This window comes from Furipterus horrens, unplaced genomic scaffold, assembly GCF_987537825.1.
Source record: "Furipterus horrens unplaced genomic scaffold, mFurHor1.1.pri manual_scaffold_6, whole genome shotgun sequence".
Classification (NCBI taxonomy): Eukaryota; Metazoa; Chordata; class Mammalia; order Chiroptera; family Furipteridae; genus Furipterus; species Furipterus horrens.
Genome location: NW_028327176.1, coordinates 150,099,100 through 150,119,529, shown reverse-complemented (window position 1 = coordinate 150,119,529; position 20,430 = coordinate 150,099,100). Strand labels below are relative to the sequence as shown.

At 36.3% G+C, this 20,430-nt stretch overlaps 1 protein-coding gene across 1 annotated transcript in view; it reads left to right on the top strand.

Moving 5' to 3' along the window:
• The window catches only part of AK9 (adenylate kinase 9), a 122,430-nt gene extending 103,118 nt beyond the window's left edge, over positions 1 to 19,312 (top strand). The window contains exons 33-44 of the mRNA XM_090280823.1: positions 3,941 to 4,141; positions 4,465 to 4,683; positions 8,026 to 8,239; positions 10,195 to 10,396; positions 12,415 to 12,561; positions 12,668 to 12,888; positions 14,720 to 14,916; positions 16,019 to 16,188; positions 16,400 to 16,498; positions 16,878 to 16,980; positions 18,102 to 18,216; positions 18,628 to 19,312. Of these exons, the coding sequence (XP_090136949.1) occupies positions 3,941 to 4,141; positions 4,465 to 4,683; positions 8,026 to 8,239; positions 10,195 to 10,396; positions 12,415 to 12,561; positions 12,668 to 12,888; positions 14,720 to 14,916; positions 16,019 to 16,188; positions 16,400 to 16,498; positions 16,878 to 16,980; positions 18,102 to 18,216; positions 18,628 to 18,830 (2,091 nt within the window). The 3' untranslated portion in view covers positions 18,831 to 19,312. The remainder of the gene's footprint in view (positions 1 to 3,940; positions 4,142 to 4,464; positions 4,684 to 8,025; positions 8,240 to 10,194; positions 10,397 to 12,414; positions 12,562 to 12,667; positions 12,889 to 14,719; positions 14,917 to 16,018; positions 16,189 to 16,399; positions 16,499 to 16,877; positions 16,981 to 18,101; positions 18,217 to 18,627) is intronic.
• The last annotated feature ends 1,118 nt before the right edge of the window (positions 19,313 to 20,430 follow it).

Genomic DNA, 20,430 nt, shown 5'->3' with positions numbered 1-20,430 from the left:
ATGATCTTTTATTATTTTTGAAATCTGAAAAATAAACACTTTTCAAGGAAAGAAAACCACTAGAGATGTTTACATAATCTAATACAAAATACAATTCTACATCAAACTACGCTTCTTTTAGAATTTTAGTTTTGCTTTCACATGTCCAACTCATGCCATAGTGACAGGCTAGGAGCTTGGGGTCAAAGTCTAGACAGAGAGCCTGTGGAATTGTGCTGGAACTAAAATATAGATTATCTCATATAAAGAATGGACTAGAGCAGAGTCTGTGAACGCTGAGTCATGTACCATGCAGGAGGCTCAGTATAGCTCCTTCTCTCCATCTGCTGATTAAAAAAATAAAACAAAACAAAACATAAACCTTGAAGATTATGGATTTTGTTTTGTTTTAGGGAGTAGCTATTCCCAACTTGACCTTGCTGACGACCTAAATGCTGCAGCCAAGCTTGCTCAGGGGTACAGGAGTTAAAGAGGAGGTGTGACTAGACCAGCTAGTTCTGTAAAGGACCTGAGGCTCATATTTATACAATCAGCTACAAGTAACCCTATAACCAAGGCAAACAATAAGATAGTTTCTGCCTTCTTCCATTTCCTTCTGGTGTAAGGCCCCCTTGTAACATCTGTAATCTGATTTCCATCTATATAAAAATTCAACCCAATTAAAGAGCAATAACAGGAAATAGGGCTGGCTACACATGCAACCATGTATCACCCTGGTGTGGATATGCTCAATTTATGTACAGAAGTCTCCTGATATAATGCAACTGTAACTGTGGGTCAGAACATTGCAAAAGAGAGGCCAGAACAACTATTTCTTTGTCTAAAGTATTTACAACCAAGCTGATCTAAAACCATTAGACTGACAAAGTTACGGCACCATCTAAGGAATGAGAACTCGCCTCATTTTTCGTTTTGATCTTCATTCATCCAGTCCGTTCATCAGCAAAACTCAACTGAGTAATCAGCATGTGCCTGGCACTATTTCAGACACTGGAGAATCAGCCATGAACAGAATTCACAGAAGTCTCTGGACTCATTCCAATGCTCATTCCCTGAACAAACATGTTCTAACATTCTACTCTGTTGAAGAAGTCATGCTAATGTTTAGGATAAAAAAACAGACATCCTAACCGGGGATCAACCACAGTTAAGTACCTTTAGCCCTGGGAAGTTCTTACAAATCACCTCTTAGGTCTCAGGGATGTATTATTAAAGGATTACAGACTTTCAGATGGAATTGACCTTAACTGATATAATCTCTCCAGCTCTTTCTGAATTTGTTCATTGGTGGTTATCTAGGCCTACCATAGTGCTGACACATAGTGGGCCCCAACGTACAGTTATTTTGTTAATGTTGTATAAACATTGAGCATTACTTAATCTCTCTGAGCCTAGGTTTTTTAAATTATAAAATGGGAAAAATTAACAATACCTACTTTCCCTAATTAATTAATAATATACTTTAGCCCTGGCTGGTGTGGCTCAGTGGATTGAGCACCAGCCTGTGAACCAAAGGGTTGCCAGTTTGATTCCCAGTCAGGGCACATGCTGGGGTTGTGGGCCAGGTCCCCAGTTGGGGGCGTGTGAGAGCAACCACACATTGATGCTTCTCTCCCTCTCTCCCTACCTTCCCCTCTCTCTAAAAATAAATAAATAAAATCTTAGTAAGAGAATTAATTTTCTGGATAAATTTTAAATGTTCTTAATTTATAACTTCCCCATTTGTTAACATTTAGAATGAGAAGTTTCTTATTATTTTTCATTCAAAGATCCAATATTCCATCTTAGAAATTAAATAGGCTTTTGTAAATTAACTCTCCTGAGACTTAATCTTTTATAAAATTGGCTTTGTATCCCACACAATTAATTTATACAAACTGACTTTTGGAAGACAATTCCTGAGATTTTTGATGAATCAAAGATTAAACTGTGTAATTTATTTTCAAGTCCTTTGATGGGAATTCTATATGTCCTGCTAGTGCCTCAAACAAAGAAAGACTGAACAAAATATAACATCTAAAGGATCACTTAGTGTGATTGCTACAATCGGTTACAGTGACATCCTGAGTCGAACCCGTCCTGACTGAATAGACCCTCAGGCTGGCTTTTGTGAACAAAAACAGGAGCCTTCTCATAATTTGCCTCTTTGTACAGAACATGCAGTTCCATGACTCACCTTTTTACACCTAATTGGGGAACCATATGGAGATAAAGCCCTACCCAAGATTGTCTTCTCACCCTGAACAAAAATCATTGCCTTTACTGTCTGACTTTTTAGCAGCAAATAAAACATTTTAACATTAGAAATCACTTCAAAGTGTCAAGGTGACTACTTGCTTTAATTTCATAGGAAACTGTCACCATCATGTGGAACTTTAGTCTCCAAAAGTGACTAAAAATATTTTATAAGCCCAACCCCCTTCATCTTGAGATTTACTCTGCATATCTTCCACCTCCTGGGAGGCCTTGCTTCTGCTCTTACTCCTTGCTCCATGGTCCTGGCTCCCTTCCTGCCCACTGGCTTCTTCTCTGGTGCCTGTGTCCCCCCTACAAAATGTAGAGCTGCCACAAGCAGGAGAAAGCCAGGAAGCCAGGATGGGGAACCTGTGCAGCAAATAGGCAGAATTTTGAGACATTGTGCCCAGGTGAGTAGTTAATAGAGATATTGATACATACCCTAAGTACAAAGGTGAGCACAAGTTCATTTGAAACTAAAATGTCCCCAGTAGTGTGGGCTCATCTACCAATCCACCATACTTCCAGTGATCCTTAGAAAATCAAATCTCAGTATAAAATTGTCAACATAGAAGAAAAAGGGAATAGTAAGAGAACCAAATGGTTTCAAAATTTAAATAAAACACCAGAACTGAGAAACACTATCCCACTGCCAAGTTTTTTTGTTTTGTTTTTTTGTAAAGAGGAAGGAGCATAGACATCGATCAGGAATTAGCACTTATCTTCTCATTTTCCCTACACCTTGGAGTTCATATCCCAGCTTCAGGCACTTTTTATAAGAACTAGGGTCTAACCAGTTAGAAAGATTAGGAAATATCCAGCTAATCAGAAGACCACAGGCAAGAGATGAGAGAGCAAACAGCAGAGTGGGACCAGAAGGGATGAGCATTATTTTCAGTGGAAACTGGGTGTGCAGGGATGGAGTGCAAGGAGTCAGGACAGCATTCAGGTTTCCAGCTGGAAGGCAGTGCTCCAGTTGTGACAAAGAATACTTCCGGGGGAAGAGTTTGAAGCCAATGCGGAATAATCCATATTATACGGCTCAGTATTAATGCAAGCTGAACTGTAGCACTTAAAACCTATACAATTCCACTTAGTATCAATATCCTTTCACAGGATATTATATTTTTCTTGTTTCCTCAGGTAGGCTCTAACTTCCTAAAGGGCATGTACTAGTCTATTAGTACAGTGCTTTGTACAAAGTAAAAATAATAGCTATAACGGCAATAACAGCTATCATTTGCATGTTCGCCATATGCCAGACACTTTTCGAAGGGCTTTACATATATTAACTTTAATGTCCTCAACAACCTTGTAAGGTAGGTACTTTTATTATTCCTGTTTTACAGTTAAGGAAACTGATCTTGTCCAGGCTAACACAGATAGTGCTTTATACTCTTTGGGTTGCATTAAATAGTTTTACTGAAGATCATCAAAAATGTAACATTCTGACAACCATAGACATAAGTGACATTTAATATCTTGTCTGCCTATTTATTTATGGGATCACTATGGTGTCAGAGTTTTAAAGGTATTCAATTTCTGGGTGCCAGATATTTGAAATTTTACTGTGTTATTAGATGAATATTGCCATGCCATACCAACTAAGATCCAGTTATTACAAAGTATTCCAGATGGTTAGTTAGCAGTGTCATTTGTTACATAGTTTATATGTATAGTAAAAGGGAATATATTTCTTCCTTAGATTGTTAGAGAAGATGAAGAAATTAATGAAGATCCTGAAGATGATGATGATGATATTGACAATATTCTCGAAGAAGAATTTCCAAAAGATGAGGAAGTAATAAGTGAGGAAGAAGAACAGGAAATTGAAGCACTTGAACGCCTGAAAGGTGAACTGGGAGAAAAATATGAAGCAGATTTACATAATTTACAAGCAATACAGGTTATTAATCTTTCTTTTTCTTTTATAACTCAAAAAGTGACATTTGGGTATGAAACAAAAGAATTTGATTTATGGCTTCATTTCTTTTTAACTTTTCAAAAGAAATGTGTTGTTTAGGGCTATATTCCCTTTTGTCAGCACTACTTACAATTATGAAAACAAGTTAATAAATAAAGGCAACATGGAAGCCACATAGGGTCAAAGGTTCTAGCTGCCAGCATGCAGTCAGGCAGAAGCTGAAGAATATTTGTGCTCTAGACTAATGTAGTCAGTTACCAGCAACTTCCCACTAAAAATATTTGGTTTTATGCTTTTCTCCTCAGGATGAATTTGAAAAGTTTTTGATACCAGTAATTCTCATTAATGGAGCTCGGAAAATCCACATTGTACAATATATGATGGATACAAAACTGAAACCATTGGTAGAGAATCGTGCAAGCATTTTTGAGAAGTGTTATCCAATATCATCACACCTTGCCCAGAAAATGCTCAGCTTTACCTATAAGTATACAAGCGCATTTGGCTACTTGGATCCTGTAAAGGTAATGTCAGGAAAGTAATGTCTGAAAGTTATGTCCCTTTCTTTCTTTCTTTCTTTCTTTCTTTCTTTTTTCTTTCTTTCTTTCTTTCTTTCTTTCTTTCTCTCTCTCATTTATTTATTTAATATGTCTAAAGTATGTCTAAGAAGACAGTGGATAATTTCAAAAATTGTAAATATGTACAGTATTTTTAACTAGCTATAAAAAATATGTAGTTGTTTTGCCTTTCTGAAGTGGAAAGAGTAATAGAAAGGTTTAATTTCTTTTATTTTTGTAGAAATAGCCTAATTCCAACTTGTTTTTAACTTTGTAGCAGAAGACTGGTAGTGGAAATATTTTTAAACTAAACATCTAGAGATCTGAACTCTTATACTAATTTGTTATCTGACTTCAGGCAAGTCATTTAACCTCTTTGATTCTGTTTCCTCACATGTAAGATGGAAGAGTAATGCCACCAGACCACTGTGATCAAATGTAAGAGTATTAAGTTCTCTGGAAAGTGTGAGACACAATTTAAAATAAACCATTAATGTTCATAACAAAATTATTTTGAGTACTGTAATTTTATTCGGTGTGTACAAATGAATCCAATTTAATCCAAATGGAATTCAATAACTTCAAATGTGGTGTGGTTTCCTTTTTTTTATTTTAATTTTTTAAATTACAGTTGACATTCAACATTATATTAGTTTCAGGTGTACAGCATAGTGGTTAGATATTTACATAACTTACAAAATGATTCTTCCATTAAGCCCAGTATCCACTTGGCACCATACATAGTTATTACAATATTATCAACTGTATTTCCTATGTTGTACTTTACATCCATGTGATTTCTTTGTAACTGCTAAGTTGTACTTCTTAATTCCTTCACCTTTTTAAGCCAGCTCCCCCACCCCCCTCCCAACTAGCAACCATCAGTTTGTTCTCTGTATCTGTGAGCCTGTTTTGTTTGTTCATTATTTTATCTTTTAGAGTCCATATATAATTGAAATCATATGGAATTTTTCTTTCTCTGTCTGACTTATTTCACTTAGCACAACACCTTTTAGGTCACAAATGGTAAGATTTCCTTCTTTCTTATGGCTGAGTAATATCTCACATCTTCTTTATCGAATGGTCTATTAATGGACATTTAGGTTGCTTCCATATATTGGCTATTATAAATAATGCTGCAATGAAATAGGGAAGCATATATCTTTTCAAATTAGTGTTTTGGATTTCTTTGGATAAATATCCAGCAGTGGAATTGCTGGGTCATAAGATAATTCTATTTTTAATTTTTTGAGGAATCTCCATACTGCTTCTTATAGTGGCTGCACCAATTTGCATTCCCACCAACAGTGCACAGGGGTTCCCTTTTCTCCACATCTTCACCAGCATTTGTTGTTTGATGATTTGTTGATGATAGCCAAGATGGTTTTCAGCAAATCTTAGCCAAGAACATGCCAGCCACTGTTCTAGTCCCTGGGAATAAAGTAGTGAACAAAGCTTGTTGTGCAGCTCATATTCTAGTTGGGTTGAGAAGGGAGGATAGGCAACAAATAAGTAAACAAACAAATAGGTTCTTGTCAGCATTAAGCACTATAAAGACAGTAAAAGAATATCATCTAGCCCTGGCTGGTGTGGTTCACTGGATTGAGAGCTGGCCTGCGAAGCAAAAAGTCACTTGTTCAGTTCCCTGCCAGGGCGCTTGACTGGGTTGCAGGCCATGTTGTGAGAAAGGCCACCAATTTCTTACACACATTGATGTTTCTCTCTTTCTTTCTCCCTCCCCCTCTCTTTAAAAACAAAAAATAAACAAAGTCTTTAAAAAAAAAAGTATCATCTAGTAGTGACCTGCTTGCTCACTCAGCCAGGTCACCTTCATACTAGTCCCTCTCTATATCACAGTTCACTTATCGCGGCCTCACTGTATTGTGGGATTTTTAAAAATATTATATTTAATTATTTATCATGGATTTTTTCGCTGTATCGTGGGATTTTGCGGTACTGTATATGTATGTTGTTAAAGTTACGTAGGTTTAAGAGTGTAGAATAAATGTAAGGTTCCTATTTTGCAGGGAGGTCTAGAAAGTAATACCCATGATAACTGAGGGAATACTGTATATCTATCAGTTATGTAGCACCGTGGAGAAAACCACTGCCTCTGGAGCCAGACTGCCTGAGTTCAAAACCACCAACCACCTTTTCCTTAGTTAAATGAGCTCTGAACAAATTACTTAACCTCTCTGAGCCATTCCCATTTATACAATGGGAATATGAATAGTCCCTACCTTAAAATATTGTTGCAGTGATCAAATTAGTTAATTACTGTGAAGTGCTTGCAACAGTATTTGGGTTTTTTGTTTTGTTTTTGTTTTTTGTAAAAACTCAATTAGTATGAGTTATTACTGTTATTAATATGCATTATTATTATCTGTCGCTGATAAAAAGTGTTTTGGAGGACAGGCCCAAAATAGAGCCATGTGCATATTATTGATACCTGAAACCTCCTTCTTAGCTGATATTGACACAATCAGTTTCAAGTCTGCCTAATTGTGCTCTCTTCTTTATCTTAACGATAAGATAAACCTTTTCAAATATCATGCTAAAATAAATATACTCTGTCAGGTCCAGGGAAAGCTGATGCCTGGCCCTCTGATGCTTCAAAAAAGACATGCAAACCTAACATCAATTAATTACCCAGTTCTCATTATCACCAATGCACGGATGTGAGACCACTCTTCCCACTCCATTTCTTCCCCACACCTTAGGCTGCCTTTTAGGTGGATTTTTTTTTCCTTTTGTGCCTGCTCTTAATTAGGTAAGTGGCATTTGTCCTAATAGTATGCTCTAAAAGATAACCCAGGACTGCATCCCTGGTGTATCTTCCTCTTCTTATAAGGACACCAGTCCTATTGGATTAAAGACCCATTCTTATGACTCATTTAATCTTAATTACTTCCTTGAAGGCTTATCTCCAAAGACAGTAACTTTGTGTGTTAGGGAACACATCTCCATCCATAACACCACCTTAGGAATAGACTTGTTTGTAAAGATAAATTGGCCTATGAGTGTATCCAAATAACTTTATACTCTTTGACAGAAACACTGAGTATATACACTAAAGACATTATAAAGGAAATAAAAAAACATTACAGTCATAAACTGAAAGGCTTTTAAGAAAAATTACACATGAGTATAAAATAATGCATTCTTTTTACAGTGTTTTAAATATTAATATTTGATTATAATTAGTTTTCTTAATCTTATTTTACAAATTATTTTATTTTCAAATATATTTGGGAGAAAAGCTGTATAAATTAAAGCTAACTTTCTAATTTAATTGTGCATATGTTGCAGCTCAGTGAAGGAGAAACCATCAAGCCAACTGAAAATTCAGAGAATCCAATTTATCCTGTAATCCATCGTCAGTATATTTACTTTTTATCTAGTAAAGAAACTAAAGAAAAATTTATGAAGAACCCAATCAAATACATCCGTCAACCCAAACCTAAGCCTAATGTGCCCATTAAGATTGCAATTGTGGGGCCTCCAAAATCTGGGAAAACTACAGGTAAGGATACATTTGCCTTTGTTACCTATAAGCATAAAAGAATTCCCTGAAAAGCAGTGCCACTTATCCAAGAAACCAACTGTCCAAGTTGACTCAGAAAGAGAAAACCTAAATAGGCCAATAGCCATTGGAGAGAAAACACTCAAAAATATAACCCTACTCCAAAACAGCCTACGATCAAATGGTTTTAGACAAAAATTATACAAACTTTCAATGGGTTAAAAACTCAAGAGATCCTTCCTCTGTTTTTATAAGCTTGTCCAGAGCAAGAGTAAAGATAGCTTCCTGATTTATTTTCAATTTTTTTAAATTAAGGGATATGGTCCATATAATCCAAAAGGTATAAAGTATACAAATTCATTTTTAAATTAGCATTATCCTAATATCAAAACCTAACAAAGATAATATAAGAAAAGAAATTACAAACTAATAGAACATAAACATAGCCAAATAGCAGTATATTAAGATATAGCATAAAAATTATATCAAAATGTTTGTAAGTATAATCTATTGTATTAATAGTTTAAAGAGTGAAAGTCTATTATCTTTATTGCTGAGTTGAATAAAGTATTCCTGTAATGGTTGAATTTTGTAAAACTTAGGACTCTGTGTCTGTGTGTTTAAAGGCAAATAGTCCAACAATAGGTTGGTGTAGTACGTATTTCAAATTGACATGGTACCAACATGAACAGTAGTTGTCACAATGAGAATAGAAATGAAAAAGACAGATACAGGAGGTATTTAAAAGGAAAACAATACACTTAATGACTCATAGAATAGAGAATGAATGGAGGAGATGAGGTCAAAGATCAATTTGTCACAGGAAAAATAAAGGGGAGTTTTGTGTTCCACTTCTTCAGATGAGATTTGTTTTGCCCATTTAAATTTCTTAACATGACAATAGCCTTTAATAGTCATATTCAAAATGTTCACAAAGATATTGATATATTCCAAAGAAAGCAGAACATTGACATTCAAATAATGACAACCACGGCGAAAAGTAAAAATGAAGACAAGATAATCTGATTTCTCATTTCTTTATTGAAATAGAGGTTAATTTTTAAACAAAACGTCAAATTATAAAAGTTTAATTATTTTTAGAACTTTAAAAAAATAGGTCTGATTCCAACATCTGTGGCGAAACTGAGGTTAAGGGTTCTACGGCTCTCACGGGGATTTCCCTTTGGGGTGATCTTAACTGTAGTCGGTTCATCTGCATTCCTGTGGGAAGATGGGCTCTCTCAGTATGGGCTGTCTCCAGACCATGATGAGGCAGGGTATATAGACCCCAACAGAGTACACCCACATTTATACTAGTTCCTGGAAGCCATTCCTCAGCAGAAGGAAAGGCCAAGGTGCATCTTCTTTCAACCAAAGGAAGGACCTATGTGACCTTGGACAAATCATTCCATTTAATTGGGCTTCAGTTCTCTCATGTATAGAATTGGGATTTCAATATTTATTCTACTCATCTGGTGGAATAGTTGAAAATATCAAAGTTATGAAGAAAAATTGCCTCATAAGCTATAAACTGCTATTAAAATGTCTGGTATGCCATTATAATTTTTTAAAAATTGTTTCTTAGGGGATTAACTGAGTTATTTTGGACATAATACCAAATATTAATAGTACATATAGAATGCCTTGTAAAGCTCTAAATAATTTTACTACCTCATGCAAAGAAGGGAGAGAAAACTTACATGTTGGTTTGGTTATGAGCAAAACCCACAGTTGGCTCATTACCCACATCCATCAGCCACATACCTGAAGTACTAATAGTGATTGACTTTTGATCATTTTAATTTCAGTGAAATGTAGCAATTTTAATTCTCAAAATCTCTTTGAGGAATGTGAAGATTAGTTTGCTGTTGATATGAATTAACCAGAATCTGCAAGTAAGGTTAACTGATGAGTTTGTAAAATGGAGTAAGTTTAAAAGTTTTAATGTTTTTCAGTTGCCAAAAAAATTTCAAGTGAATATGGCTTAAAGCATCTGTCAGTAGGAGAAGCTTTGCGTTATGTGTTAAACAACCAACCAGACACAGAACTGGCACTGATGTTAAATTGGCATCTTCATAAAGGAATGACAGTGCCTGATAAACTGGCTATTCAAGCCTTAGAAATATCTCTGATGGAAAGTGTGTGTAATACTGCAGGGTGAGTGAGGGCCATGAGGGGGTGGTTAATTCTTTCCAGAAAGTATTCACTGGAATTTAAAACATTTATCTTAAATAGGGTTTAAAGCTCTAATAAAAGATGTGACCTGCTGGTCAAACTTTGGGCACCTATTGGTCGCATATTTTAATTTCTGTCAAGCTAAAATTTGGCTTGAACACTTACATGCCAGAATAACAAGCAGGCCACTTTACTCCCTGCAGCAGCCCTGGTGACAACTGTCCTGATATAGCTCTGGGGGAGGAGCGCTGTTACCATACTTTTTCATAGTGTGACTTTTACATTCAGTAGAGCTTCTCACTGCCCCATGGAGTGAAGGGCAAGTGGCCTTCCCCTGTCACAGGTAGCAGTTCCCTCGCCCTCCCCTTAATGCCAGGACAGGAGAGCTCTCTGGGATTGAGCTCTGTCTTCAGTTTACACTCCTCTGCTCAACCACTGCTCCCCCAGCACAGCCACTGGTCACACCCAGTAGTAAAAGGTGGTGAAACCGGAAGCCCTGCTCTTGAGCTCAGCTCACTGACCTAGAATCCCTGATATACTCAAAGTTGTTTTATGTTAGGTGCCTCCTTGCCCTTCCCTGTAACTGGTCCATAATCAAATCCTTGGATAGTTCTCCTAATTTCAGTTATGAGGGAGGAGATTCTGGGGTGTCAGATTATTTTTTTCCCAGAGAAGGCCCTGGGCCTTATGCAAATTGAGTTACCTCCTCCCTGGTGTTCAGCTTTGCATACAAGAAATCTCAATAAGCGCAATCTTGGTTGAGTCCTAAAGGTTTCATTTCACCTTAATACCAGGAGAGTGACTACCTATTCACCCTGAATTTCCATAATCCTGAGGGCTCTTCAAGTGAACCTTCGCAAGACAGAGATGTTGAGCCAGTCTCCATTAAACACAACAATGCCTCCCCTATACATTGTCTCTTAGGCTTGCCTGGCTAGATTAACTTACGATCCTCTTGGCCATGGAGCTTAGAACTAGTTAGTGCCTAGAGACTTGGCTGGAGAGCATCCTATGACTTATTTCAAACTAGGCCTACCTGATGACCATCAGCCAACATTCCCCTGACTTTATTGACCACTCCTTCCAGAATTTGCCAATAGCCTTCATTCCTCCTCTCCATTTGATAGTAACACTCCCATTATCTCAAGCTGTTGGACAAAAAATTCTCCTTCACTTCTATTCAGTAGCGTGATCCTTATCTCCCCTTCCACACACCCAGCCTCCTCAATTAAATAACACAATATTCAAGGTATTATGTGTGTTCTCTCTCGAATCCTAAGATTCATACACCTATGATTTTAAGTGTATGAATTCAGAGCTGTTTCCCTATATATGCTGCCCTTCTAGGTCTTGGGGTGTCTGAGATAAAACGACAAAGACAGCCTTGACCCATGTAGCTCAGATGGTTGGACATTGTCTCAAAGAAAAATGTCACCAGTTTGATTCCCAGTTAAGGCACATGCCTGGGTTGTGGGCCCAGTCTCCGGTTGGGGTGTGTGCGAGAAGCAACCAATTGATGTTTCCCTTACACATTGATGTTTCTCTCTCTCTCTTTCTCCCTCCCTTCCCCTCTCTCTAAAAACAAGTAAATGAAATCTTTAAAAATACATGTATATAGAAGTCCTGGCTGGTGTGGCTCAGTAGATTTAGTGCCGGCCTGTGAACCAAAGGGTTGCCAGTTCAATTCCCATTCAGAGCACATGCCTGGGTTGTGGGCCAGGTCCCCAGCTGGAGGTGCGCAAGAAGCAACTACACAGTGATGTTTCTCTCCCTCTCTCCCTCCCTTCCCCTCTCTCTAAAAATAAGTAAATCAAAACAAATCTTTAAAAAATACATATGTATATATAGACAGGTAAAAAAGAGAGTAGAGCACAAAGAAGATAAATCAGGTCACATAAGGAAGAGCATAGGGCTACTCCTAAAGAGATAGACTGGTTCTAGAAGACAGAAAGGATGGTATGAGAGAAAAGAATTTCCATTTTCCTGTCTCTCCTTGTTAGTGTTGTCATCGATGGATACCCTGTAACTAACTATCAAATGAGTCTCTTGGAAGCCAAGTCAATCATCCCCCTGGTCATTTTTGAGTTGGATGTGCCTTCCAAGGAGATTTTTAAAAGATTGCTGCTGGAAAAAAAAAAAGAACAGAGGTAATGGATGTGATTAAAATAATAATTAAGGAATGCACTTTAATGATCCAGAAAAAAAAGTATGTTTTAAACAGCTTTTTCCATTTCTTGTCTGTTTCTCTATTAGTTTGCCTTATCCATTACACAATAGCACCCATATTACAGCTGTCAAGTACTCAAAGTACCGCAAAAATATTGAGGAGATTAGGCAATATTACCAAGAACAGCATCAGAACTGGTATGTGATTGATGGATTTCACAGCAAATGGTGGGTATGGAATGAAGTCATTAATAACATTAAAATGGTAAACAGATACATGCAGATATACCTGGAAAGAATAAAAGCAGGTAAGAACATTTAACTGTTAAAATAGAATACAGTATGAATTTAAAGTCTACACATGCATGGCTCATGTTACTATAATTCACTCAATTTGAATATGTGTTCCCACAATTTAAATCGGTATTTAAATATATAGTACTATCCAGATTTTTGTGGGCATATAATTTGTTCTAATAAGTGACTAATGCTATTCAAGCTATCATTTATTAAGTGCCTGTATAAACCTAGCACATAAAAAATACACGAGCTTTCACTAGAAGAGCTTAGGTATTTGGGATGCTATGTAAGAAGCTAGTTTCAAGAATGGTAGTTATGAGAGCAGTGGTCTGTGGAGTGACACTTGTCAAAATTTTGTTTAGGAATCTAGAATTAAAGTTATTTTTACTATTTACATTCATTATGATATTATATAAATGTTGAGTCTATAAAAATAAAACTTGAGCACAAAATGTCTTTTCATCTATATTTGGAATCCATGAAAGAAACTGTTTGATTATAGATTCTTAAAAGTTTCTTGATTTTTCTCCAAAAATATGCAAAATAGAAGAAAAATTATCTATATCTGCTATCTCTAAAAACAGTGATGACTCCAAACAGTTCATCTGTTCAATTACTTTGTTTAACTCTGGCAACTGTAGAGAAGGAAGATATAATAAAGTATGAGGGAGCAACTTGACTAAGAGAATCTAGTACAAGGAAAAATGCAGTGAGGATACTGATAATAATTGTACTGTTGAATCTTTACTTGCTTCATTGTTTGGGCATAACCGTTATCTTTGGTTCCTGGTTATCTGCAAATTGGGAATTTGTTTTCACCTGAGTATTATCAGGCACAAAGATAAGAATGCAAGGGAAGGAAGAATTTAGTTTTTAGCAACCTAATAGCATCACATTAATAAAACATTCCACAACAGATTTTGAAAGCAAAAATTATGCCTCATTTATTTTTCTGTTACCTTATTTCACCCTCCCTGCCTTAAATTGTGTTCCCTGGAAACAGACTCAAGATGAAAGACAAAATAGAAACAGAGGCATGGATACATGGAAAAGACTGATGTGATGTTGATTGTGATGTGATATGATGGTGATGGTGATGTGATATTGATTGTGATGTGATTTGATGTGATGGTAATTATGATGTTATGTGATGTTGATTGTGATGTGATGTGATGTTGATGTGATGGGATAAATGTTTTTTCACTCCCTTGTGTGGCATCTGGGTACATGGGCAAGTTTGTGTCAGTAACATCATATTAACACACTATTTGCACTTCCTAAAATCTATCCATAGAAAAATTAAAAATATGAAGCAAATGTATATGTGTGATTGGGTGTATATATGTACATATACATATATGTGTGTTTACTGTTAATAATATAGATAACTTATAATAACTAAGAATTAAAAACAACCAAAACATCTATCAACAGAAAAATGGTTAAATAAACTATATGTATATTTATACAATGGAATACTATGCATCAATTTTAAAAACTAGGTAAATTATATAACCTGGTATGGAAAGATATGAAAGACCACAACTAACTAATTAAAGCAAGTTGCAGATTATTATTTACAGTATAGTGGCATAGGCATACTATATACAAAATATACACATGTGTACATGCAATTGTATAGAAAAAAGTCTGAAAAGGATACAAATAGCAGTGATTACCTGTTAGGTGGGACTGTGAGAACAGAGGTGTGAAGAGAAACTTTAACTTTTTATTCTGTTGTTTGGAAATGCACAATGTGTGTATATTTTTATAATACTGTGTAATTGTGTTTTCTATAGAAAAAGGTATATATAATAGTAGTTAATCGGTTAATCCTAGGGAAAGCTGCCTGCATTGACAAGTTATGCATCACCCCTCAAGAACTGATCTCTCGCCTGGGTGAATTCGGACAGTTCTGCCCTGTCAGCCTGGCAGAATCATATGAATTAGTTGATTGCTCTGTAACCGAATCCTTGGAATTTGCAGCCGAGTTCAGAGGGCATTATTATAAAATGGATTCTCAGGAAAAACTGAATGTAAGTTTATTCCTAACTCCAAATATTTCCTAGGGAAAGAAAATCCCTATCTCAGAATTCATCAAATAGGAAGGAGAGGACCCAGTTGTGAACACCCAGGAACTGGGGACCAGGAGCCCCATTATTGAAACCTATGGTTCTGAGATCAATGAGACCACTCAAGAGGCCAGTCCTGGGACTGCATCCCAAGACATATTTTAGCACAAAGTGGAAGTTCAGAGTCAGTGGTGGGTCCTCAGCTTGAGACAGCTTAACAGGTAGGGAGACCCAGTGGTGAGCCTCCCCAACAGAAGGGTTGCTTGCTGAGCATCAGGGCTCAGCCCACAGAAGGGCATCCAGGGCATTCAGCTCCAAGAGTACAGAAGGGGAGTTAAAGTCAATAGAAATGAAGCAGTTTCCTGTGCTTTAAATTGTTTTAATCACAGAATTCTCAGTATACCTTATATTTCTGTCTGATGGAACAGAATACAGATTTGTTCTAATATTTTAATGTCCATAATTTGATGATATAAAAAGATTGGCAGTTAAAAGCTAATCAGATGCCTCTGAACATTTTATTTTTCTCTGAAGAATTCGAGTTTTTTGATCACTTAATTAAGGAGACATTTGTTTCTTTCTGCTTATTTAATTAATAATCCTGGAATTTAGAAACTGCAGGTGGCACTGGCAATCATGTATCTGGTCTGTCCCCTCCATTTTATAGAGTGATAACTGAAGCTGGAGAAGTTCTCTCATCTGTCAAGAGGCACACAACTAGTTAATTATAACACAGGACAGGGAGACAGGTGGGCAGGGGACTGCACGGACTCTTGAGTGCCTGGCACTTAGTAGGAAGTCAACAAATACTTTTTGTATTAATGGGTGAGTGAGTGAGTGAGTGAGTGAGATTAGGAGGGACAAATGCAATCTTTGCAAGCATTACTATAAGGAACTTCCAGCCAGGGGAGGAGTTACTGTAATGTGGAAAGCAGCTCTCAAATGATTTGGGAGACCAAGCACTGCTACTGAAATGGGGAGAGAACCAGGGGAGCCTCAGTGGGTTTTTGACTAGCATGATATTCTTGTTTTAAATGGTCTTATTGCTCTAATCCTTTCCTTATAGAAATTTTTGGAGAGCCCAGAATTATATGTGCCTCCATTAGCACCTCATCCACTCCCACCTGCTGACATGATCCCCAAAAGGCTGACGCTGTCGGAGCTGAAGAAACGATTCCCCAAGTGTGCTGAGCTCCAGGGCTACTGTCCAGTGACCTATCAGGATGGAAATCAAAGGCAAGTCCTTGTGGAAGTACAGGTCGATATCTTCACTCGGAATAAGTGGATCATATAACAATCTTAACATTGTGGTCAAAAGGTCACTATTGTTTAACTGGAAAATATTCTGTTTTTTCCTTGAGTTGCACAGGTACGAAAAGACATTTTGACATTTTATTTACACAGTTCTATATATTAATGATACTATAGATTTCTTTTTGTCTTTCAGATATGAAGCCCTAGTACTTGGTAATATTAAATATGCCTTAGAATATCGTGATCGTATATATATTTGTGAAAGTAATGAAAAACTTGAGAAATTTTTAAGGTGAGACCATTCACCAAGTCACATATTTCTTGAATATCTTCTATGTTTAGTGCACCATACTGGAATATATATGTGTGTATATAACATGGCATCTATGTAGGGCATTGTCTGGGAGAGTCAGAAGTTTGCAGCAAACAAAGAAAAATTTATACAGTTGCTATGAAAAATAAGAGAATAGGTGAGAAGGGCTAAGGACCGAGGCAAACGTGATGGTCATGAATTTCTAGCAGCACCAGTCTTCCCACTTGGATCATTGTCTCCAGTGGGGAAAAATGGGTACTGAACTTTATCTTTAGTTGTCTCTTGTATATCTACATTCCTATATACATACAATGAGTATATCTTGTGAGCATCTGTCTAATGAACTTTGTGTTCTTAGGTTGCCACTGAAATATTGGAATCAGAAGCTTCCATACAAACTTCCCCCTTTAAAGGAACCAATAAATCTTACTAGTCTTCCTTTGCCTGGATATCTGGAACAGGTTCAGTTACATGATTTTCTATATATATATATATATATACACACACATTGGAAGAGTACAATGATCACTTCTTTAACAGTGATATTTTGGTAATGATGAAATTCAAGGCAGAGTTTTCTGATTTTAAGCTGCAAATCCACTTTTATCCTATTTTGTTTATGGGTGATCATGAAAATAAGATGTGTGAAATAGCTAGTTCCCAAATACCTGCACTAAAGTGAGAAAAGAGTAGGTTGTTATAAAATTATTTACATTTGACCTGCAGTTTTGTTCTTATTTTGAATTTCAGTGTCTGTAAAACATTTTCTAATTTTGAAATGTACAGATTCAGGCTTGGATTAGTTTACTCCTTGCTTCAGAGTTGAGTTACACTGTCACCGAAGCTGCCTACAGAAGTCACATTTTATTTACCTAAATATAACTCTTTTTAAACATAGTAAAACTTAACAGTAGCCGAACACTACTTTTAATTCTATAAAATAAATGCCCAGGGCACAATTTCATACCTTTCTAATGAAAATTCTTAACCACTTTTTTTTTTTTTTCAACTCTCTTAGATGTTTGACTTGCAATCTGGTTTAATATCAAAATGCAAGATGAAGCTCACACAGAGGGGGCATTCTCCTAACAGCCAAGTTGCATCAGGAGAGCCTCACACTTTCTTTGCCTGCTCGGGGCTCCAGAATTTTGACTGCAGTGATCTCTGTGGTCTCTGAAAGTCCTTGTCAGGTGGCCAACATTCTAACAGTGGGAGGCAGTCTGGCCAGTTGTGAGCAATGGAGGCAAAGATGGGCCAAGACAACTCAAAGCCCAGTATCCCTTTCTTTCTTTTTTAACTTTTTGCTACGGAAAATGTCAAATTATAACAATAGAGAGAATTGTGTAATGAAGCCTCTGTGTCCATCACATAGCTGGCACTAACCCAATTTGTGATTTTCATTTTTCCTAATCAGATGTATTTTGGCTTTCTTTTCTGTTGGTAAAGTGCTCATCTAACCATCTTTATAAGCCCCATTCTTAACCCCTATTAGGAGGCTATTAGAGGCAAAGAATAGCCTCTTCATCTATTTGCCACTAAGAAAATATGTATATGTTTAAATTACATTGTTCCCTATCTGCAGGGTATCGCAACTTCTCTGATTAAAGCAATGAATGCAGCAGGATGCTTAAAACCCAAATTTCCCTTCTTAAGTATAAAGAAATCTGCGCTACTCTACATAGCATTTCATTTAAAAGGTATGTCTTTTTTAATGATATACTACTCAGAGGTAATTTAACACTAATTGTAGTATATGTGATAAATAGTGTTGTTGAGCTGGGTTTGTCTCTTGAATGGTGTCATGTGTGTATATGTGTGTGTGTGCAAATATTTTAACCAAAATACCAAAACTGAATTCCTAGTTTTTAAAGCAGGGACTCTGAATAATATAGCCAGCTCTCAAAAATTCATGCCATAGAGGAAGGTGAAAAGGCAATTATGATCTAAAATAGCATAATCCACAAACTTTATCTGGGATTTGGATATCTTCTCAGCTCAATCACACACACACACACACACACACACACACACACACTTCTCTTTCTCTGTAATATAATGATTTACTAACCTAAAAGAAATCATTCACAAATCTGTGAAATTTTCTACAGCCTTTAATCCCAAAGGTTCTGAATATACAAGAAGAAAGTATAAGAAGAAGCTGGAGCAGTTCATAGAGAGATGTGAACTCATTACATACCTGGGTGCCAAGATGACCAGAAAATACAAGGAACCTCAGTTTAGAGCAATTGACTTTGATCATAAATTACAGACCTTTCTCTCTCTTAAAAATATAGATCCAATTAATGAATAGTTTGCTAGGGTAACTGCATCCAGAATCTGAAGAGCTATCTGAAAGGCAAGGAAGGAAACAGACTGAAAGTTGGCCCTCTTTGATGTACTCCCCCACCCCACCCCTCTCCACCTCCCGAGTGATATACCATGGCTGCCAGACCTCAAATAGATTCGAAGTTCTGCCATCCAGGAAGGAGTGCTCTTCTGTAAGCATAAATTTTAATATAATTTTAAAGTTTACTGCTCTTTGTCCGACATTTGATGATGCTTTAACAAAATGGTTATTTAGAATACCATTTAGAGTATTTAGGTAATTCATTTTACCTAATAAATCTATTGTTCATTTCTCTTTTTAACATTTTCAGTAGAAAAGTCAGTCTCTGTTAAAGAAAATTACTCAGTAAATGTTAGAAAGCTTCAAGAAACAGAATTAATATTTATATCAATAAATAGAAATACTGGTTATACTGTTGAAATAAGGAGTTGTTTGTAAACTATGAACATAAGATACTTTATCATTTCCCAACAAAATAAATGGATTTTGAGATAACTAAATGGCTACCTCTTTTCTTTTTCTTTAAGTATGAAAGAAAGTATGCTTTACTTTGTAATTAGAAATCACCTGGGGTTTTGAGAAGGATGAAATCTAGAATCTTATATGACATTACCAAGTAGTATATGCAAGGGGAAGGCTTATTAAATTGTATTTGAAAAAGATTTTAAAAATAACATTATCAATTTTTCAGCACCAGCATAAGAAATCTAAAATGTGAAGTAGCAAGACTGGCTCTTTAAAAAATAAAAAATGCAACTTGTATAATCTTTGGTAAATTTCAATTTCTCTGAGCCTTTGTTTCTTAATCTCTAAAAATAGTGACTAAGCTCTTTTCAGCTTTATTGAGGTATAATTGACAAATAAAATCATATATAAAGTGTACAACGTGGTGACTTTGGTATAGGTATACATTGTGAAATATTTACCACAATCAAGTTAATTGACACATCCATCACCCCACATAGATACTGTGTGTGTGTGTGTGTGTGTGTGTGTGTGCGCGCGCGTCTGCGTGTGTGGTTAGAACATTTAAGAACCAAATTTCAAATATACAGTATAGTATTATTAACTACAGTCACCATGGTGTACATTAACTCCTCAGAATTTACTCAGCTTATAAATGAAAGTTTGTACCATTTGACTGATATCTCCCCATTTCTCTCACTCACCAGCCCCAAGCAATTACCATACTACTCTTTGCTTCTAAGAATTTCACATTTTTAAAAAAATTAGATTCCACATAAAAGTTTGGGGGGGAAGAAGAAACTTTCCTCTACCCTCAAGTTTCTTTTTGGCTGGTCTAATGTTTGAATCTACCTGAGACAGATTAACAAGAGAAAATAGCCAAATTTAATTGCATATGTAGGTATGGGAACCCAATATACACGAGAGAGTCGTAGACCCTAGATACATGAGAAGTTCAAGGACAGAAAGTTAAAATGAGTTATAAATGGCATTTTGAGCTAAGGATGAGGTAAGACACCTTGGGGCTTCAGAGGGGAGGAAGATATCATTCACCAGACAATAAGAAAAACAGATAAGCAATAATTAGAAGTTTGCCCTG